The 23458-nt window shown below is 33.4% G+C and overlaps 2 protein-coding genes across 2 annotated transcripts in view; one reads left to right on the top strand and one right to left on the bottom strand.

Annotated features, from left to right (window-relative positions):
* Positions 1-1830: 1830 nt before the first annotated feature.
* LOC129225096 (extracellular tyrosine-protein kinase PKDCC-like) lies at positions 1831-13989 on the bottom strand. The gene is made up of 5 exons (XM_054859652.1): positions 13414-13989; positions 11763-11894; positions 9034-9490; positions 7529-7705; positions 1831-1984 (listed from the first exon to the last, which is right to left on the bottom strand). The coding sequence occupies exons 1-5, from the start codon at positions 13987-13989 to the stop codon at positions 1905-1907; spliced, it is 1422 nt and encodes a 473-aa protein (XP_054715627.1). The 3' UTR covers positions 1831-1904.
* A 241-nt stretch (positions 13990-14230) lies between these two features.
* The window catches only part of LOC129224189 (uncharacterized), a 38449-nt gene continuing 29221 nt past the window's right edge, over positions 14231-23458 (top strand). The window contains exons 1-3 of the mRNA XM_054858606.1: positions 14231-14404; positions 14480-14678; positions 21114-21160. Of these exons, the coding sequence (XP_054714581.1) occupies positions 14282-14404; positions 14480-14678; positions 21114-21160 (369 nt within the window). The 5' untranslated portion in view covers positions 14231-14281. The remainder of the gene's footprint in view (positions 14405-14479; positions 14679-21113; positions 21161-23458) is intronic.

Raw genomic sequence — 23458 nt, 5'->3', positions numbered from 1 at the left:
TATTTTCACCAAAAAGGTGCTTTGAAATAGAAAAGTCTTTCAATGTCAGCATTACCATGTGATAATGCAAGTGAAGCTTTTATCATCTTAGAAACATTAGATCATTGAAAGTTAAGTCCTTTTTTGAAATGTGCTGCTGCCAGTAGATATCAATGGTTTTGTTTTTGGATGCTTCATCATCTTTTTCCAGCTGCAAAAGTTTCCATTCATCTTGCAACTTATCGAGTGGAACATTAAAAGGCATGATTTTGGCAACCTTTATCAAATCCTTACAGCTTCTAGATTTACTTCTCTCTTTTGGATCCAAAAATTTAAAACTTTTCAGTAACCCGTTTGATATGCAACTTTTTTCTATTACATACTTGCATGCAGTCACACAATGCTTTTTTAACAGCTCTTAAAAACATAACCTTTTCATTTTCTTTCAGTTTTGACAGTTCATCTGTCACCTCTCCACTAACAACGAGATCTTCAAAAGGTAGTCTGTTACCAATTGCAAACAGTTCATCTGTGTCTACGTTTAAAAAATCAACTCACTTTATGACAGAGGCTTTTATAACCCAAGCCATTAAAGTCTGAACAATGGTCTCTATTTCTTGGTACAATTCATGTATCATAGGTGCTTGGCATTGAAAGTGTTTCGTGAACTGCATAAACAAATCAGCAGATGAAAAGATAAAATGCAGCTCAGCTTTTATAGAAGCTCTTTTTAAAATATTTGCAACAGCTTTATATGACCTGCATTGCATAGCTGAATTCTTTTTTAAAGGCACATGTTTAAAAAAAATAATACTGAAGAGCATTCCACTGTTCCAGTAGTCTGTTTGCTGCAGGTCCAAGGGTAAGCCAATGGGTAGTTGTGTGTTTCAGGAACTTGCGATGAGGTGCATTTAGTTGAGCTTGCACTTCTTCGAAGTCCTCCTAATGGGAAGGTCAACCATCAAAATAGCTATAAGTACTAAGAAGAAGTTTAGATGCTTCTTCACCTAAATATTGCAATATTTATTAGGCTTTTTTCTCGTGTCTCAAGGATAATAGTGTCAAACAACCTAAAAACCTTTTTATTAACATAAGGACCATCCAAAGGAAAGCATGAGACATTTATTCATGGATAATTACTCTCGGTAAGTGCTTCACATAGCTTCTCAATCCAAATTTCACCAACTGCCTTGCCCAAGAAGGAAAGTTTTGAGATGCCTTGTAGTGATGCAACATTGGCTTTCAGACCAATATTTTATTGTTCATTGCAGTTATTTTTTGTCTTTGACATTGGTAGTTTCATCAAAGCTCAAAGTATAATAGGATAAACATGCTTCCTTTAACATACATTCCCGAAAATAAGGAGTAAGTCCATCTGTAGAAGGGATAGAAAGACTGGTTCTGCTCGTAGGGTGCAATTGCAAGCGATAAAAATAATTCCCTGATTTCCCGGTAGCATAGCTATTTTTCTTAAACAACAACAAGGTGTGGGGGGGGCATATTTAAGGCTATTTTTTAATTAATTTCACTGTTAAAGATATCATTCAGATATTTTTCAAGGATTTAATTATTTAAAAAAAATCCTAAGATGCATTTCAAGAAAGGTGAGAAAGGTGACAAAAGTTGCAAAAGGTGACTAAAAGTAACCAAATTTTCAAAAGGTGAGAAAGGTGACTGACTCCTCGGCCTGTTTCCATCGAAAAAAATTTATTATTTAACAATATCTAGAACCACCCTTTCCCTTTTTTGGTGTGGGGAAACAACTTTTCCCTTTGCTGTCTGGGACTGAATTGACATCTCTTTGCTCATATTCCAAGACCTCTCCATCAGTCATTTTATCCGTAACAAGAATAACAGCCAAAACATGGTTTGGCGTACATCAAAACAATGTAAATACATTCATAGGAATTTCAATAGAAGACAATTCATAATTTCACATAGACAACAGTAGAATTGTTAGGCAATAAGGATCCTGTTCCCCTTTTGAACTGTGCAATTGTTCTCCCTGAAAAATTAAAAATGTTAATACACAATTAGTCTTCATTTAATTGATTTATTTATTATTACAAATATTTATCAATGTATAACACTTTTTCTAGGAGACTTATTTATCGCATTTTCTGGTGCATTTCTTCTCCCACCTCAATCCTATTTCATTTACAGCAGCTATGCATTGAAATGTGCAACCGTTTTTCCCACAACATTAATGGGTACAGTTGGCTCTCTATTTAACGACTTTCAAGGGATCACAAAAAACCGTCCTTAAGTAGAAAGCGTCCTTAAATAGAATGCTTTTAACACTATAAGGGACATCTGGGACTGGGAAAAGCCGTCGTTAAATAGAACGTCGTTAAACAGAAAGCCAACTGAATTTCCCCTTCAGAATGTTTAACAATCACCTTTACAGTATTCATTCTTTACAGAAAGAAAAAAAAAATAAGAAAAATTGTAAATTTAACTTTTTTTAGATAAGTAACATTCCTTGAAATGCTAAAAAAAAAAATTGAAAGCTAATGCTAAAAAACTGAAGTTTTTGTTATTATGCATTATACAAGATGACCATCAATGCAGTAAAAAAATCATAGTTACACCTGTAAAAAACTTTTGTTTTTTTCACTAAGAATGCTTTCGAGTACTAACAAGAAAATAAAAAGACATGTTAAAAAACAAACAAAGAAAAAAAAATTCTTCATCAGATTCTTTTCAAATGAACCTTTATAAATGATATGATCAAACAGATTATTCCAATTTTTTTTGAAATTTGAATTTCTATCATAAGATAAGTTGAGACATTAAATTAAAGGAAATCCCAACAGAACCAAGCACTGCACAAAGGTTTATTGGTCTAATTCCCCAACAAAAGTCTCTAACAGAAACCAGTAAAAAGTTAAAATCCAACTGGCATCTAATGAGGACGACATGAATTTTCCAGGGGTAAATAATACTGGGTCTATATAATAAGTAATGAGACTCATTTTTTCCTGATGCAACTGTACCTCCCAAGGGCACACAAATCGGTTAGGTCGGTGGTGGGGGTCACTGGTGGACTTCACTCTGGTCCGTACCAGGCTCTGCAGACAGTTTTTAGAAAAAAATAGTAGGAAAAATAGGAACAAAAATTTCATAAATAGGAAAAAATCGGAAAACTATGCCTTAAAAAATACGAAGAAAAAGGAAAATAATATTTTAAAAAAGGAAGAACATTGCAACATATAAAATATCATAATTACAAATTTAACTATGAAAAAAGAGCTACAGAGCTGTGGCATGTTTATTATACACTAGCCGCCTGCGGCGACCAGCTGGTCCGCCTTTTTACGCCAGGGGTGCCGCCTTCGGCGGCTGCTTAAACAATTTAGCGATGACATTAATCTATGTTTTTCTCTATAAATCAGTATTATCATTCGTTTTTTTACGCCAATGTTGCCGCCATCGGCGGCTGCTTAAATTAATTTCGTGGCGGTGTCAATCAATCTATATCTATCTATATCATTAATAATTTGAATAAAATATTTTCTAGATCTGTCTCCAGTTTCGTCGTTTGGAATATTTTTAAAGGGGAGACACAAACGACGTACTCTTCATGCAAATTTTGTCGAATAATAACAAAAAACACTTCCACTTTTATGTGAAAGCATTGTTTTTTCAATGCTTTTCCAGGTGTATGTGGGGGAGGGAGGGGGGTATTGACACCCAATTTGCAAGCAGCCACCTACGGCGGCTTTTTGGCTAACTTGTCATTTACCTTTTTACTTCAAGTTTGCCGCCTTCGGCGGTTGTTTAAATAAATTTGGTATCAGTATTAATCGATCCATCTCTATCTTTTTTTTTTTTTTTTGTGCCATTCACATTTTTACGCCAAGATTGCCGCCTTCGGCGGCTATCTACCTTTATAATCTATCTCTACATTTTCTTATCCATCTCTATTTATTTTGACCTCCTCTCCCATTTCCTAATAAAAACAAAGAACACTCAAAAAACCGCTTTTTTTCATTTAAGTAGAGCAAAAAAAAAAAAAAAGCTCAAATTCCCCATAGTGTGCAAAAAGTAGCGTTTGACAAAGATAAAAAAAAATCTCGCTGTTTTTATTGAATTAATGCGCACAACTATGAAATGTAACGTAATATAGATACAGCAAAAGGTACAGCTTGAAGGGGGGGGGGGTGGAAAAAGAAATAAATACAATCCCTAAATAAAACAAAAAAAAAAGGAAAGAAAAAAAGCAAGCGCTGCCGAAAAAACACGTGGTCATCACGTCAGAAAATGAAGTAAGCTATATAGTAAAAAAAAGATTTAACATTGCTTGCGATTAAGATTCCATCGTAAATATTGAATCGAAACCCAAGTAGTGACGTCACAGGCATAAAAGATTGAAGAACGCTTTTTTCGACTGATGCGTGAAAGGACATGATGTGTTCAGCATTTAAAATATTGTAAAAAAAAAAAAAAAAAAACTATTGCGTATTTTTAAGAACTTTTTTCTTCTGAAGAGGGCGAAATGGTTTTACTATTACCAACTTAAATTTCAGAAATGAGGCTTTGATACTTCTCGCAGGATGATATTAGAAAAAAATAAAACCCAGGAAAACATGCAAATTAAAGGTTTTTTCAAAAATTCATAAAAAATACAAAAATTACTCTATCTTCAAAATTTTTTTGTTCATCATATTTAAAATTAAATTTCCTACATTACAGTACAAAAAATATTTGTCTGGCGCGATTGGTTCGGGGTCTGTGAGGTTAAAAGTACTAAAAAGTGCTAAAAATCACATAAAACATTAAATAACTTTTTTTCTAATTAAAATATCAAAAATCGAAGCCCGAGGTGCACAACTTCAGCAAAAACTACACCTGTATACCAAATTTCATCTTTATAGGCCTTACCGTTTTCCCGGGATGCGCACCACACACACACAAACATTTTATTTTATTATATGTATAGATAATACAATTAATGAAAATTTTTCAATTTTTCATTCTTGTGTGTGTGTGGTACTCAAAACACTTATAATTTTCATTCAAACTCTTTGAACAATACATTATTCCAAAAAAATACAAAAAAACATGCTTCAGTTCTTAAACTTTTTTCTCAATTTTATCTTCTTCTATATATTTTTTTCTAAATAAATCGCCCCTCCCAACAGGATCGTCTGGATCCGCCATTGTCTGTGGATAAGGTGCACAAAAATATATTAGAATGGATAAAAAGGCGGAAGCAAGATTATGCATTGAAAAAATGAGGAAAATTTTAAAAAAGTAGGAAACTAGGAAAAAATAGGAGGTCTGCGGACCCTGTCCGTAGTTGCCTGAGAATCTTTGTTCGGATAGCATCATCGATATAGTGCACTTCTGTTGCTAACATTGGTTCCAGCTCCAAAATGCAGAGAACTTTGAGCAGTGTTACGCAATTTAGTTTTGTGTGGAACTTGGTAAATCAGCCTCAGAGACTTTTAGAGATGTGTAAGCAAGTGTTCAGAGATAGTTGTATGCCAAAGGCTCATGTGTTTCGGTGGCACAAGTGTCTCAAAGATAGCCGGGAGAGCATCGGAAATGAATCTCAAACAGGGCAGGGGTGCAGAAAATGTTTTTAACACCAACATTTCCCCCAAGCTATATGAAAATTTCCCCAAAATTTTACAATATGCTTTGTTTCAGATAAAAATTCATTGCTATTACTATAGGTAAAGATAGTTTTGGAACAAAAAAGCAATTGCATCTTTAAAAGTAATAGAATGAACTAGTAGCTTGTAGAACTCGGTATCTAAAAAGTAAATGAAGTAAATACATGTAAGTTTTAATTAAAATCGCATATCTAATATTTATTATTAAATGTAAATTATCCAACAAATAGTTGATGAAAATATAAAGAATGGTGATGCAAAAGAAAATGCATTCAAAAGACACTTGCAGAAAAAAAATCGGATTTTTTTAAAATTGAATCTGCGAAATTTCCCCCAGATGGTTCAAATTCCCCCGATCCCAGATCGCCGGATCGGACATATTCTGTACCCGTGAAACAGGGTGTCCGTCAACCAGCAGAACGGACGCAAAAGTAGATTGTGTGCGCTTGTTGTGCTAAATTTGGACCACCGGTTAAGTGTGAGAATGATTGCAAATGAAGCTGGACTTTATAAAATGATAGTTCACAGTACCATCGTTGAAAACTTGAGAAATGCTGGAAACACCTGATTCATCCTCCAAGACTTCCTGGTCTATAATGGTATCTCTACGCCTACACTTCCCCAGCCAACCAACAGCCACTATTTAGCCCCAGGGCATTACTGTGGATGCCGTGAAAGCACTAGTACAAGACTTTTAAAGGACATTCTGGAAGCAGCCTTCAAAGCTTAGATGACTCGCTGGGATAAGTGTGTGCTAGGCCAAGGGTCTTATTTTGAAGAATTTTAGGTTTAAGTATTAATATCTGCAATAAATACTTAGAACACAGCTCAGTCTCGTTACTTTTAAAACAGGCCCTGTATGATGATCACTGTATTCAAACCAAAAGACATTATCACATGAAATGTAAGTTTCCTCATCATAAAGGCAACTTCTATAAGTTTGGTTCATTGCTGATGCCCATTTTAGCATTATGCTACAGTGCTGTAGTCCAAAAGGTAAAGGAAAATATACTGCACATAAATTTGAAATTGAGAGGATATATGCTGAAACGGGCCGTGGTGGCCTGATCGGTAAGGCATTGGACTTGGGGCCGAAGGGTCTCGGGTTTGATCGTAGCTGGTCGAAGATCCACCTTCCTCATTAATGGTGACTGGGCGATGTAAAATATGCTTGTGGTCACAATGTCCTCCAAGTGAAATGATACCTCTGGGGGTTCCCAGACCGGAAAGTTATTCGGCTCCTGGCCTAGTTCTAAATTCTAGATGGCACCACCATCTATTGTGTTGTCTTCTGAAGGCAAGGCGCCTGGCATGCAGTCCTTCATAGTTTGAGGGCCAGAGGTCCCTTTCATGGTTGATATGCTGAAACTTCAGAGGAAAGATGGCAGGTAATTCTAAAATGTATCTATATATAATACAGTCAATTGGGATAACTTGAAGCTTTATAATTCGAATATTCCTTTATTTCAAAGTTTTCTTTAGGACCCAAACTCTTAAGAAGGCTGTAGGAACTTTCCATAACTTGAAATACAAATAACTCCAAGGTTTTATCCACTTCCTTGGGACTCTGAGTTCTCAAGAGTTGGCTGTATTTATGAAAACTTGTATTCTTCTGAAAATACATCTCATGCACCAAGGTGAGATTCATATTCTAATATAAACTATAATAAACTTGTAATGAAAAATAAATTATGAGTAGTAGAAAAACGTATTTAAGTCTATCAGATATTGCTCAGCAACATTTCATCAGCAGTTTGCTATTTTTTAAAAAAATCATGAAAATAAAATTTAAAATATGAAATTCATTAAAAAGCAGAGAGTGTACGTTATTTCACAAAAGAAATCCTAGGGTATATATGCCTGAGTACAATCACCAACAAGAAGAATGTTGTACTTAAATAAAAAGGAGTGAAGAGGATGATAAATACCAGTCCATGTTGTAATGCCAGTCATAACAAATGCTTTACAATTCGAATCTCTGGAGCATATTTCGGCTGCTTCTTCTGCATCGTACACAGACACAGCACACCCATAACCAGTTGTCGCCGACTGGCAACGATAATCGAAATTCGGTGATATATCCATGTGATTTTCTTTTTTGAACCCTGTTAATAAAGGGGTAGGAGCAGATTACATCTACATAACATAACTTGCATCTATATATATATATATATGTATATATATATATATATATATATAAACATCAATAGACAAGGTTACAAGACAGATAAATGACAGAGATGAAGCCAGTACTCTTCAGCAGTAGAAACTTCATCATATGGTCGAAAGACCAAAAATTTTAACACTAAAACTAAGAATAGGATGTCCAATTCCGAAAAAGTCAACATTCATGAATACATTGGGCAAAAGCACCACATGTGAAAAATGAATGCAGATTTTTGGAATTAGGACCTAAAACTAAGCACTGGGGTTTCGTCTCGGACATTAGAAGCCAAGGCTATCAATAATGTCCCTCCACCGTACCGCCAGCAAAAATCAAAAGTCTTACCTATGTGTCCGGGTGTAAAAGTAAAATCCGCGTACTGCATAGTGCAAATTTTTTAACTTTTAAATAGCAGTTAAACTAAAACATTTAGTTGGGGATTAATATGATACTAATTATTAAATATTTGTGAATGTCATCATCGAGACAAAAAACCTTTTGTGCTATAAATGCAATTTTAATTAATTTATATATTTTATAAAATTAGTTTGTATTTTCAAAAACAAAAGTGCAAAAACAAAGTATTAAAAAATATATGAAATTAATGCAGCAAATATATTAATATATCACACAATAAAAATATACATGGATGAATATGTGTTGTCAAGAAGTTAAACAATGCAAATAGTTTTAAAATGCTGAAACTTTTGAAAAATTAAAAAAAAAGAAAAGAATTTTTTTTTCTTTTTAAAATTTATTTTCAATTAAAACAAGGATGAAAATATTCTTCAAATATCATTGTTTAAATCAAATCATCATTTTTTTCCTTTTTTAATTTCAAAGGATGGCATTTGCGTGTTGGTCTATATTGCCTGGCTCTGAACACTCTGCACTTCAGTTCCAAGCTCGAATAGACATTTAGCCTAGTACATTCACTAAAACATACACCCTTATATCAGCTGTTCTACTTAATCGAGAACATTGGAACAAGCTTAATCTGATGCAGAAAAAAAAGCTCTTTCAAGTGATATATAATGTCTGGAGGATGTGAGAAATCTTTCATCCCTTTAATAGATAATGGAAAATTTAAAAAAAAAAGCAAACAAACCAACTCTCCAATTTGCAAACCCCCAACTCGTAAAATGTACCACACCAAGTAATTTTGTACCATATTTCAAGGCTGTAGGTGCTATAAGGTCTCCTGGACACAGACACACTACAGCCATTGTTTCAATTTCTTTGACGTTATGTTTTTAAAAATTAGATTACCTTCGAGAAAATGTAACTCAGCATGCCTGTAGCTCCCATTCTTAAACAGAGACGTCAGCTTCTCCATCTGTTCAGAAAACTCAACGGCACTCCAACCTCCGAGGCCAAAGGCGGCTGTGATTCTATCCGCCAGGGGGCGTAGTTGTGGGGGTGCTCCATGTGGAAGAATGTGCCGGATGAAGTGTCCTCCGGTCCTGATGATGTTCATCTTCTCGTTGAAGCCGAAGCAGGTTCCATCGACACATGGGGTGCAAAGAATTTCGTTGTGGACAGACAAATTAGATGAACAGCAGGGCTTTTCTACGCAGCGTGGCTCACGGAGCCCCACATCATCGAGATCGATGAGCTTGAGCTCCCCATCAATAATGACAAACTGCTCACGTCTGAAGTCATTGAGAGCGATGGTCTCTCGAAATGAGGATAAATACTGCAAGAGCCTTGTTAATCCTAAGCTAATCTGTAATAAAATTGCATTTTTATATATATATATATATATATATATATATATATATATATATTTTAAACCCAAATATATTGTCTTATACTTATAACTAGCTGCGTTGCCCGGCTTTGCCCGGTCCACCTTGAAAATAAAAATTGTGTCAAGTGACGTATATTCGACAATCAGGCGTAAAAATAAATAAAAAAAACCATCATGATTTCCCTTCCAAACAACGACGACAGATATTAAAATACTTTTAAGAAATTAAATCCAGAAATATGGATTTAAAATGCGTAACCATGGAAACACAAAATAAAATAAGTTTAAGGAATTAAAATGTGAAAGAAAATGGTTCACAATTTGAATGGAATCGAGATTTCTGAAACTTGATTTAAAAAGGCTTGTAACTTTTTTTCCTTTCGAGATAAAAGCTTATTTTTTCAACCATAGGTTGAGTAAAATCTGGAGTAAAAAATGTCGCTTTTTCCAATGGCATCAAAAAGAAAGCTGTGGGACAATTCCTTCACTTTTTATTGATTTATTTAATGAAGAAAGCAGTACCTAAATTTCAGCTAAGCCTAAAAATATTCAAGCTAAAAACGCAAATAACTCCCGCTGTAATAAAGTTAGAGCATTGAAACAAATAGCGTAAGACGCGGAAAATTCTACCCTTTTGTACGATATGTAATATTAATATGTGCAAATAATTTTTCACCCCCATATTTGGGCATTTATGTGAAAATTGGGCCTAAATTGGAATAAAAAAAGAACTATTCATCAAATTGTTTTTGAACTGGTCTGCAAACCTTTTCAGGACTTAAAGGAACAAACTGAAAATTTCAGCGCAATCGGCCCGGTAGTTCTCGAGTTTTGCGAGTTCAAACACAGAGACCCTTTTTGGGGACTTCATTTTATACTATGTAGAGACATGTACCCCAAACTAAAACTTTTAGGAAGGCAAAAATTCTCAATCTGTCGAATGAAATTCTAATTTTTCTGAAAATGATCAAATACGTCTATATATCTAATGAGAAGGAACATTAGGCCTCTTTGAAAACAATTTCAAAGAGGAAAAAAAGTCTCAAAAATCCAGTTTGAATAGCTCCAAATTTGTCGAATAAGGATTTTTTTTGGAAGACCACAGTGATCTCCCAGTGGAGCGTCCCTGCTGCTCCTTGTATATAGTTTTCCCTGCGCTACATGTCTTGCAAGATTTGAAAGGCTACATGACTGCTGATGTAATGCTTTTTGTATTACTTGCTGATAAAGATCACTTTCGATCAAATTTGAAAATGACAGGAAGCAGGAATTTAGGATTTAGAAGTAAAACTAATTCAATTTAAACATTGGGGGGGGGGGGGGGGTTCAATTTGTGCTATAAATGGAGAGAAATTGAAGAAATTCAGCACATAGGGAGGTTTTCAAGATAAACAGATAGTCTGTTTAATGAAGAGTACATAGTGTAGTGTGATTAAAAATGAGAAAGTATTAATTTTGTGGGGAGGGGAAGCAATTATTATTTATACTTATTTATTCCTCCCCCTCTCTATATTCTAAAAACTTGCATTAATCGTCTTACTCTTACCGTTTAATTTTACCCAAAATTTTTAGCAGCTGCTAACTACTTTTGATGAATCTTTCTGAGGGGGAAGATCCCAGCTTCGACTATTATTTTAAAGGATAGGACCTGAGAAAATATCCACTATCAAGAAAGTTAGTCAAAAATAAGAAAAGTGTTCTAGTTCTTTTTTTTTTTTTTTTTTTTTTTTTCGCCGTGATTTTCAAGAAAAAAATTCAGAAATGTTGACCTACATAGGAGCTGCATAATAACTCTTAGTATAACTTAAACTATAACTTAAATAATGATAGAATGATAATCAAATATGAAATATCTACTGTTTTTTCCAACATAACTTTTTACAGTAGTATACCTTATGTATTCAAAACCGAAATTATCGCCAAATGGTAATCAAGATCATAAAATCTATTTCCATAAGTTTTCCAAAATGAGTAGAATGAGTTTGGCAACTCCATTACTGGAACTTCATACTGTTCTTTGCAGCAAGGCTTTATTTTGTGAAACAAATCAACACAATAATATGTAAGTATACTTTTTATAAGTTGAGGTTAAACCAAAATCAAATATAAATGTACTGAATTATTTATTTTTATTCTTCTCTGGGACCAGGTACATATCACGTTCTTAGAAATGAAAAGTGCTACTTGAAACAGATACAACAGCAATATATTTTAAGATAAAATATAAACTAAAATGCCACATGCTTACTCGAAGCCTATCTTCCCATGACAATTGCAATAACTTGATGACGTCTATTGGTTGACCATATTCTTCAAAAATGGCAACAGTATTATGTGGGTTGTTAGCATCTGGCAGCAAAGGTACACAGTATCCAAGAATCTATAAAACAAAAAACTCACCATATTAGCATGTACTTGAACAAGAAAAAAATCTTGGAAAATGTCCCAAACATTTCTATTATTACAAGTAAACAAACAATGCAGTAGAGTCTCAGTCATCTAAGTTTCCGCTTTAACCGAGCTATCAAATATTTCGATTTACAAAAAATGATTCAGGGCTTTTTTATGTAAAAACTCTTTAATTCTCATAAAGTATTTTTAAGTTAGCTTTTTAATTACTATATGAATTGGTATGTGCCGTACTTGAATAAATTTTGTACTTGTTGAATAAGAAACATTTATACCTACTTTTTCTTTCCTTTTTACTTTCTTCTGTATCTAATATGTAGAAGAAAGTATTGGATTCGTGCAAATTTTCGAACTTTGATGGATTTGAAAGTTTTGAGGTGTGCGAGTCCATTTAGACTATTTTTGGAAAATGTCTGTGTGTGTGACCAGTTTTTTGTGGCCGCTCTACAGCAAAAACTACTCCATGAATTCCCAAAATTTGGTACACATATGTGCCTGTATGTGAGCTTGTGCACATTGGTTTTTGGCGCGAATTCCTCAAAGGGGGGTGGAGCAATGGGACGTTTCTTGAGTTATGCGTGCCTGCTATTACCCAGGAAGTAACAGGCAGAATCAAACAAAATTTAGTCCATATGTTTCCCCCCTACCAAGAGCAGGTGCTGATTCAATTTTGGTGTCAATAGCTCAAACGGGGGTTGAGTTATAGAGTGTTTTTTGTCGTCAATTGTGACTGCTGTATCTCAAAAAATAACAAACGGAATCAAACAAAAATTCATCAACAAGTAGCCCCTAGAGGGTATAAGAGCTGATTTCATTTTGGTGCCAACGGCTGAAAAGGGGGGTGGCGCAATCAAACTTTTTTTTTCCATTGTGAGTGCCATATCTCAAGAAGTAATGCTATGTTCTGGATGAAATTTGGAACAAATTTGAATCCATATGTAATAGGCTTTTGTTAAATTTTGGCACCAATCGCTCCATGGGGGCTGATTTATTTATTTATTTATTGTGTGTGTGTGTGTGAATAAAAATAGCTTTGTAATTGCAACAATAAGAAAGATAATTCGCAATAGACTGTCCTCTGCTAATTTCGGTGAGTTTAATTGTTGGAAAATGACCAGAATATGCCAATGATTTAAACTTTCTAACTGTTGCAATCTTGTGTTTGTTAACAAATAAATGTTTATGATTATTTTAAACAAGGCTTTTAAAAAAATTTCAATTTTCATTCTTTGCTTTGCTTTTGAGATAAATCGGGAATTGCGATGGTCCATAACTTTTGGCATGTGTAATTTTTTTTTTTTTTTTGGAAATATTGCTTCCTCGTCAAGCTTGGGGAGGGATCAGAATTGTGAAAAAGTAGAAGAAAGTTTCGTGATGACCACAACATACTAGTTTATACTCTGACTTTAAACAAGGTTTTGGGTTATTGATCCACAGTAACTAGGATAATTGACTCTACTGTACGTGAGATACATATTTTGAAGTTTTACCTTTGCAATATTTGGATGAGAAATCGACTGTAGTATAGCTATTTCCCTCAAAAGTTTGGAAGCGGACAGTAAGAAACAGTCGTACAAAAATCTATCTTCTTGTAGTAAACATGAAGTTACATCATGACCTCCTACATTAACAATCTTCACGGACAGGAAAGTATTGTTGATTTTAATTTTAAATGTTGATTTAGTGTAACCAGATGCGACAAAATAGAAATCGTTAACATTTTGTAATGTGGAGCAGTTTAATTCGGTTTTTGTCAAAGATTCCGATTTAGAACTCCGATTAGATGCTGGTGCTAATCGCCACTCATTATTGACTCGAACAAAATTTTTCATCAACTGGCCAAAAAATACAGATTGGCCCCATTTTTCTCGGGGTAATGTGCGTTGCCTTTTGTTCAGATTACAAGTTCCGCCGTTTAAGCATTGAGGGTTATCTCGATCATATATGAAGTAAAACAATAGAGCGTTAGTAAAAATAAATAATAAGAAAAATGATTTCAAAATATAAGAATAGAAAACAACTGAGTTTTTGCCTATGAAAAAAACCGAAGCATTCCTGTGCAACATTGTTTATTTTTGCGAAAACAAAACAATAACATTAAGTTACAGTCACAGTTAACTAGTTTTTGCATGAAGACGGTTTTATTTTCGTTATAATAATGTGTCAGAATTTCAATGATTCACCTTTCAGTGGAAATTCTTTTTATAATGAGCAATTTTCAATTGTATTATTAGCTTAAAAAATTTTAACATAACGTAGCTTACTATTTAAAATAGTTTCGTTTTGTCTTAACTGGACGATGGAAGCAGAAGAACAGAAGCAGACTGAGATAAAACCGAGCAGCGTTTTTTAAAAATCATGAATGAATTAAATGAAAGCGATTTATTATTTATTGAGAAATTTTTAAGTTCTTTTCAAACTTTAGGTGGTAATGAATCAGGGTTGATTGATTACAATCATTTCAAATCACTTTTCTTACAAGTAAGTCTTAATCAGTAATATTCATCTTTTGTGTACAAAAAGTAAGTCTATGCCATAATTATAATTTCTTTCCAGAAATTCAAAGAAGATGGCAAAGAAGCCTTGCAGTGTTTAGAGGCTGAAAAATGCGTTGATACGGATAGCTTTGATTTTATAAAATTATGTAAAATTATTTTAATGACAAAAGCTGCCTTCAACAAAGTTTCAGTTGAAAATAAGAGAATTCTTCCTTCAAGTCCCAGAATTAACACCCACACCTATACCAAAAAACGAGGTGAGTATGTATTTTAGTATAGGGCAGTTCTCAAAAGGTGGGAACAAAAAAGTTAACTTTGAGCAATTTCAAAAATTTTCGAATTTGACATCAATTTTGATTTTATTCTATAGTATGCATACCTAGAACACAATATATGAACATGAAAAGACAGTAGGTATTTGTAAAAATTGTTAATTAGCAAATTAAATCAGCAATCTGTAGGTAACAGATTTTGGACATTGCTTTCCTGTAGGTAACGGATTTTGGACATCATCATAACGTAAGTTTCATCATTTTTGACAATTGTTAATCTGATTTTTAACTTTTCCAATGAAAATTTTATTTATTACTTTTTAAATTTTGCAATTTAATAATAAAGAGGATATTAATGAAATACTTGAATGGCTATACATGCTGCTCCTTACATTTAATAAAGTTTTGGAATGATTTTGAAGAAATTGATGCAAAGTTTTAAAAAAAGCTTCAAATTAAAAATAATACAATTGTAAAAAGTGACATCAGTTTTAATAATGAATATTTTTTCTAATGTCATAAGAATTAAAATGATGTCTAAAAAATTATTGAAGAAAGAAATTCGTATTTCTATTTGGAGATCGTTAAATTATGTTTCCAAAAGAAAGAAGAGAAAAAGAATTCTAAAATAATAAAAGCGGAAAAAAAAAAATTGCTAGCGCAGGTGATAAAGTCGCCAAAAGTGGTACAGCTGACGATAAACTACATTTGTCAGACTGGAATTCCCCTCTGGTAACCTTTAGCGTATCGTATACTGTGTTGTCGCCAATGTCGCCAGCGGAAGTTTGCTTGGCGATGTTAGCGCAAAATGGCTTTCGTTCGATCATAGAAAGCCATGTTACTACTGTAATTTATGCATTGTTCAATGTGTAACGTATTAATTATGCAAAATACCAATGGATTAAAAAAGATAACATTATAATAACCTTTTTTATTGAGGTTAGAAGACAGTGGATCATCAAAAATTATGAATAAACGGACAGAATTATCGGCATCAAGATCGTAACGCCATTTGGACATCTCACATGTATGTTTAAGAAAAATCATTTTTCTTCTAAGATACTGCATAAAAGCTTATGAAAACACTTTTAAACAATTAAAAATTGATTCTGAGGATCGATAAATACCTTTAAAACAAAAACATCATATACTTAGTTCTCAAATAATAGCATTTTAAAGATCGCAACTTTTGGACATACATCAAATTTCAAAGTTACGTTTTTTTTAAATCGTTTACAAAGTAAATAATCTATCTTTATTTTTGTTATCTGTGTAAAATATTAACAAAAAGTTATTCAGTGTAAGATTCATACCTTTAATTTTGTTTTGAAACGTATGGAAATAATTTAAAAAAAATTTTTTTTAATGGTACATTTGCTCAGTTAACGTTTTGGTATGTCCAAAATTGTGCCTTTTAGCAAAGAAAATATTTTTTAAGGGCATTTGAAGAGCATTTTTTCCATAATTTATGTCAATTCTTGTCTCTATACAGTATTATAGTTTAACTCAAAAATTTTTGAGTTAATTAAAATGAAAGTTATTTGGTGTTGAAGCTTCAAAGTTGAGGTCTGTGTTTGTTCCCACCTTTTGAGAACTGCCCTATAGCCCTTTCTCCCATTTCCTGCCTTGTTTATACGTTATTATTCTACTTGTTTGTTTCGGAATAAAAATGTTACCAGCAAATTTCACAACAAGTGTACTAATAAAAATGAACTTTTGAAGTTAGTGAACAAAACAGTTTGCCTAGTTTAAGTGTTTTAATTTTTTTATGAGGGGGCATGAGCAAAACCAAAAAAATATATATATGCTTGAAAATTGTTTAAATTTCTGAAAGGAAAGCAAAGCAATATATAACGAAGAAATATGTTTGTGCTGAAAATTAACTGAATCAATTAACCAACGTTTTGAAGCACAAAAATTGCAAATTACTGCACTTCTTTGAATTGAAAAAGGTGTTTCTTGTAACACTAAAACACGTGTCAGCAGTAATTTGCAATTTTTGTGCTTCAAAACGTTGGTTAATTCATTTATTTAAAACAACATATATTCTGACATAATAAGATGTCAAACACATATTCATATTTACACTGAAATAATCCTCCTATTAACCACCAAATAGTCTAAAATTGCGTTCCTGACAAAACTTTCCAGGGGAGTGCCCACAAACTCTCCTACTTATGCACTATAATGTTAAACAGCTCAAGCAACAAACAAATACATAACTATCTTCAAATTTTATTTACAATTGCAATATTTGTGTTTCTTTATATTTGGTATGAAAACTGGTAAAAAATATATTCATCTTGATATTGCAACGTTTATTGTTTTTTTGTTTTTGTTTTTTTTTTATTGACAACATACATTTTGAGTTTGTGTTCTTGGTCACACAGGACCCGTATTGCAACCTTTCTTTCATAAGGAAAAAGTACAATTGAGGGCCTAAATGGCTGCTGAAAATACTTCACGAGTCCTCAAATGGATCAAAAGTTGAAGGGTTTAATTTGGATAATGAACCCCGACCAGGATTTAGAATATTTGTACGAATTCTTCCACCTTTTTTTTTTTCATTTTTTTATTCTTTGTACTTTAAACACTTATAACTTTCATAGCTGCCAACTTGTAAGATTTAGCCTTACATTGTAAGATTTTGGGAGGTATTGTAAATTTGTAAGATCGTATGGAATAATTGTAAGATAATTAGGTTTTAGATCTCTGGTATTGCTTTTTTTTATGAGTTTCCTGTTATGTTGCTTCAGAAGAATAGAGAAACTGCAGATGAAGAGCCTAAGATAAGCTCCAAAGTGAATTTCGCTCTCTACAAATAGATGATTTGCCTGATGTTGTGCTAAAAAGGGAGAGGACGGATAAAAATAGGCTGCTTTGGAGAAATTAGTTAATGTCAATGGTTCATTGAAGTATGAAAGGCTCTCCTTTTCTATGCTTTCCATTCTAGCCATACCTCACAGCAATAAGAATATTCAGTAGTGTCAGAAAGGCGGGGACAGAGCTGTGCAGTTTTCTGTCTGATAATAACCTGAATAACATTTTAATCATTAAGAATTTACACAAAAAAAACTATTATTTTGAATACGTTATTGAAATAAAATTTTTCAATGTTGCTAAGTCAGCAACGTAAGAAAGCTTAAGTTTCAGTTAAAGTAGTTTCAGCAAAAGCAGCTGACTGCATTAATTTACGAAAGAAAAAGTAAGAGTATTAGTTTCTTCTAAAAGAATATTTTTAAAGATTAAGATTAAATGATGCATCTTACAGAAAAATATTAGACAATATTTTAAAAGTGCTATGTAAATTAAAAATATGTTAAAATTATGAGCTCAGACTTCACAATAATTATTTTTTACATAGATGGAATAAAAAATAATAAAAAGGACCTATTTTGGACCATTTTAATTTGCCATGCGGTTTCATATAAGCTGAAAAGAAGTCCATCATAAACTTTTGATTTGCTTTCTTACCCGCCATAACTCTTCTAGTTAAGCATATATGCATTTTTTATAATGTTAATTACTAATTCTATGGAAAACGAAGTAATGGACAGATCACGACAGGGGCGGCAAATAGGGGGTGCGAGAGGGGGCGGTTGCACCCCCAAATTTTTCACTAAGAATAATATAAAATGGCAAAATTCAATTTAGATAACTTAGAAAATCATTTGCCTGAATTTTCAGAACAGAAAAAACTGATGGAGGATAAGTGTTTGCCTTAACTAAAGAAGTAATCTCTTCATATGGGTTAAATATTTCAAAATTGAGTAATCTACGTTATGATGGTGCGTCTTGTATGAGATACCCGTACAGTGCTGTGCAATTTTTACGCGTAAATTCCATGTCATTTTACATAAATTTTTATGCTCATAATATAACTTAATGTTCGTCTAGTAAGTGTTCATTGATGCCATGTACTAGAAACACATTTTAGCAACTCGGTGTATCATATGCTTTCATGGAAACTTTTTGTAAAGATATGCTATTTTTGAAAAACATCTCACATCAAAAAATACTTTCACATCAACAAATGTATCTTGAGGCTCTTTACTTGACAATCTCTGAGTGACACAAGATGGTCTTCAAGAGTTATAAAAGCCCCTTGGAAGAATTACTGGAAAGCGACCTTTTCATTGATAAAAAATTTGATGTCATTTTAATATGTATGCCTTTGTCTGAATTTTTCGTTTACTTTATTTATGAGGCGGAGCGTTTTTTTGATAAATGCTACACTCTATCATAAAAATTTTAATTCGCTAATCTTAATTCTTGGATTGACAATTGAAACTCTTAGTAATTTTCGCATTAATGCATACTTGAACCAGGTGTGGAACTTTGTGACAGAACTTTTCGTAACAGTTTTTAATGTATGCCAATGTGGAAGAGGTGACAAAACCCAGATGAAGTTTTAGTCAAAATATTAAATCAATATTTTGAATAAACTGATCAATTCAGTTTCTCAAGAAATTGAGACAGGATTTAATGAGATATATTTATTATTGGTCTTAATTTCAATATTATGTAGGTCGGTTATAGAAAGCGAAAAAGAAAATATTACACTTATAAGTAATAGCATGAGGGAAGAGGATTTGTTTTGTGAATTGTGACTATACTTTTTAATGACACAAAATAAATACTAGCCTATTTAAAAACGTTTCTTGGTTATTAAAGAGAGGAATCTAAAGGAAATGTGCTTTTTTTGACATAACTTTCTTGCTTCCATTGTTTTTTGACTGTTTCAATCAGGTCAGTCATTTGAAAGATGGCTTTCGTGATTAAATTGAAAAACCGATGTAAATAAAGCAAATTTACACGAAAATACAGCACATAGCTATTTCAAGGCTACAATAATGGAGCCTCTTCATTGGTGTAAAAAACTACGCACACAACCAGAAAGTTGTAGGAGAACTGAACGTCAACCAATTTTGACTTTCGTGTCTCAGGAGGTTAGAGAATTGCCTTCGAAGCGCAATGAGGCAAAGTAAGAACTTCCTCTTTAGCTATACTGGCAATAAATTAAGTTATTGGATATTGATTAACTATAGTTACAAAATTTTCTGTTCTTCCTGACTCCAAAAATAGCAGATTAAAACTTACTAAAAAATGAAAACTAGTACCGAGATATTTTGTGAGATAACTTATAACAGAATAAATTTAAAGCTTCGGTCGAAAACATTTTAATTGTTCTTTACAAACCTAATTATTCTTAACATTAAAACCATTTAATTATCAGTTCTTGTTAACCAATATGTATTTTATACCGTTCTGAGGAAATTCATGTTCAAGAAACTCGACCCCCCAAACGAAATGCTGAAATGCCGCCCCTGGATCACGATAATATATACCCTTGGGTTTAAAACCAGTTAGTTACAAGTCTTCTTTCGCACTGACCTTAAACTCCAATAATACTCGAAAAGCAAACAAAAGTGATTTTGTTCAAATATTCTTTCCTATTTATATGATGTAATAAGTAAAAAAATGTGTATTTACATTGTGACAAAATAAATCAAAAATTATTTAATGGGTGAGTTCAATTAATTTTATCCCTTCGAGAGGAGCACATAAACTCTCAATCTCCCCAAAAAGCTTGGCTACATCACTTGAAGCCTGATTCAAATACTTTTAAAGCTTAAATTTTGTGTTTATATACAAAATTTACAAAAAAAAAAAAAAAAAAAATTAAAAATAAAGGAAAATTAAAATTGTATAAGTAGCGTCATTTTCCAAAGGTTTTTTCCTCCCAATTCTCAAGCGAAGGAAGAAAATGCTTAGCAGACAGACTTTTGGGACATTCGATCTGTGGACAAAGGTGGAGAAGAAACCCGCCCACAAGTGGGGAGCTGACCATTTCCGCGAAAAGGCCATAAATCACTCACGTAGTGGCAAATCTCGTACCTTTATAAGGGGGGGATGGAATTTTCTAGTTTGTGAATTGCAATAGGCTCACCTTTTAAATGATTACTGTTGTTCTAATAAATCTATAAAAAATATTTTAACATCTTTAGAAAGCTGAGATTATACGCTATGATTTGCTTTTTTTTAAAGTGAATACTCCTTATGGTTTGTCAAAAATTCACCTTTTCTCAAAGTTCAAATACAAGTTTGTTTTAAAAAAATTTGAATAATTTTAATGAAAAACCACAAAGACCAAAACATGCCATAGTCGTGATAAATTAAGTCCAAAAAAGAAAAGTTTAAAAATCTCATTTTCCCGATGAGCTATCACTCGAATGAGAAGACATTCTGCCCCATAGGTTAACATAGGGAGTCGAAAACTGAGAATCTGTCTGATGCGGCCTCTTAAAATCTTGTTTACGAATTAAGTATCATTTTGAGAAGTGTATTTTACATATACATTTGCAATTAAAATGTTTGTGCTATCTTTTTTAATGTCTTACTTTTTTTTTCTCTCCGTAGCAAATGCTGTCACATCAAGAAAAGTTGAAAAAATTACAAGTCCTAAGGTAATTGTTTTTCGGGCAACAAAAAGAAAAGTTTCAGTTTATGTTTTTTTTCGGTACTATATTTCTATAGTTGAAGCATATAGAACCAATGTAGTGTAAGTGACAAAATTAAAAATTTGGAGACAATTAGTGCAAATGGTTCAAGAAACTCGCATATGTTTTGAAGCAAGAAATGGTACTAGCATTCCTGGTAGGAGCTGATCATACATGATTTCAAAAAACTTTTCGATGAAAGCCCTGGGGTTTGACCTTGCACATGTTTCACTCAACACATGAAAAATTCCTCTTACATTCCTTTGCTTCTCACTGTCTCGTAGGGCCGGATTTAAGAGAGGGCAGGCGAACAAAAGTGGCAACCAGCAACAGACTCTGCGCCCAGCTAAGTTGGTCCTAGTCAATTTACAATCCCCAGTGAAGATCAATGGCCCTCTTAAAAATATCTACTCCCTTGCTCATTACTACCTCTTCCGGTAAGATGTTCCAAGGTTCCACTATCCTGCTGAAATAATAATAGAGAAGTTTTCGATTTTTCAATTTTATTTTTATATGATAGAGTAACAGGTAAGAACATCATAGGTGAAAAAAATTTTGCGATACGATAAGTAGTTTTTTTTTTAAATTAATTTTAAAAGTGCAAGCGCTTGTGACGTCAAATGGCATAGGAAGTGACGTCATGTGCTCTTCCAATAGGGGAGAAGCCGAAGGTCACCCATTCGACTTCGAAGACGAAACGTAAAAGGCTTATCTCCTCGCATTTAACTCCTCGCGTTTCTGGAACATTAAACCTCTCATCTTCTCGGAAATATTCGAATATCATCATTGATGTTACATGAGGAAGATTATTTAGATTGTGCTTTAACAAATCCAGTCTCCATACTGTGTTCAAAAGGATTATTGAATTTTTAAAAGATAAAAATATCAGCGCCTCAAAATGTCCCTAGTGAAAACAAGGGATCTTCGGCGGAAGGCTGCCCATTCGCGCCCTGTGACGTAGGCTCGTGACGTTTCAGAAGAGTGCACTTTTGCGCGTGGATTTTTAAAAATTCATTAAAAATCAACCACAGCGTTTTAAAATTCGGCGATGGTGCATTTTTTAGTCTTGAGGATCAAGCCATGTTAGTCTGAGAGTTAAATAGCTTACAACAATGACCTCTTGGCCTGTTTTCAGTGCTAAACTTTAGCCCCTTAACATCTTTCATATTAATAAATTTAAACAACTGAATCATGTCCTCTAGGTCTCTTCTTTGCTCAAGACTACATTTTTAGCATTCTAAGCCTGGAATCGTAGTCTAAATGAGAAAATCCATTTATTAGCCTCGTAGCCCGCCTTTGAACCCTTTCCAATACATTAATATCTTCCTTAAGATAAGGCGACCAAAGTTGAATATCATACTCCAAATGAGGTCTTACCAAACTTCGATATAAGGGCACAAGAACTTCTTTATATTTGTTTGAAATAGATCTATTGATAAACCCAAGAGTGTTATTCATAGGCGGATTTAGGCCGAAAATTTTGGGGGGGCAACAGTAACAGGGATCTAGGGGGGGGAGGGCAACAAGGCAGTGGCGAAATCAAAAATAATTTTAGGGCGGGGCGCACTTTTAAGTTTAAAAACGTGATGTAAACCGTATTTAGTAACATTAGAGGATCACCAATTCTTAACATTTCAAACTGCAGAAAACGTCTAGAACGAAAGTCGATGTTGTTAGAAGCAAAGGGCAAATCCAGCTTCTGATTTGGAAAAGGATTCACAACCCAGAAAAAAAATTCAATAGTAGTTTTGAAAACGCAGTTTTAGAGTTCTTGGAGATATTTTTGGAGAAGAAAGATACGTGGTGCTCCAGGGCTATTTTTAGAAATTTAAGTCTTATAAATGTGATTATTGTTCATATTAATAGTTTGGGTTAGAAATGAGACTCATGGACTATCTCCAATCGATTTTTTGAGAAACAGATAGAAATATATAACCCCTCCCCCCCAACTGCATCTTTAATTTTTCATAATTGAAGTTCCGAAAACGCTATGGTGAACAATTTTTGATGCTGTTACCTGCAGGGCCACGCCGTTCCTATGTGCAAGGTCGTGCGGTACACGATGCCGCCGGAGTCAAAAAAGCGCTGAGCTCCACGAACCAGAAACGCTTCAAATGGGTGGAAAAAATCTTCAACCAAAAAATGAAATTGAACTTTTCATTTTATCTAAAATAGTGGCGGTGAAATTATGCTGCTCATTGAAACAAGCAATCCGTCTCGCTGCCTACCTGAAAGGGAAACTTATTGCCTTGTTGTGTCTAAACA

Source organism: Uloborus diversus, chromosome 6 (assembly GCF_026930045.1).
Source record: "Uloborus diversus isolate 005 chromosome 6, Udiv.v.3.1, whole genome shotgun sequence".
Taxonomy (NCBI): domain Eukaryota; kingdom Metazoa; phylum Arthropoda; class Arachnida; order Araneae; family Uloboridae; genus Uloborus; species Uloborus diversus.
The sequence above is the reverse complement of the archived record's forward strand: the minus strand, read 5'-3'. Positions and strand labels throughout refer to the sequence as shown.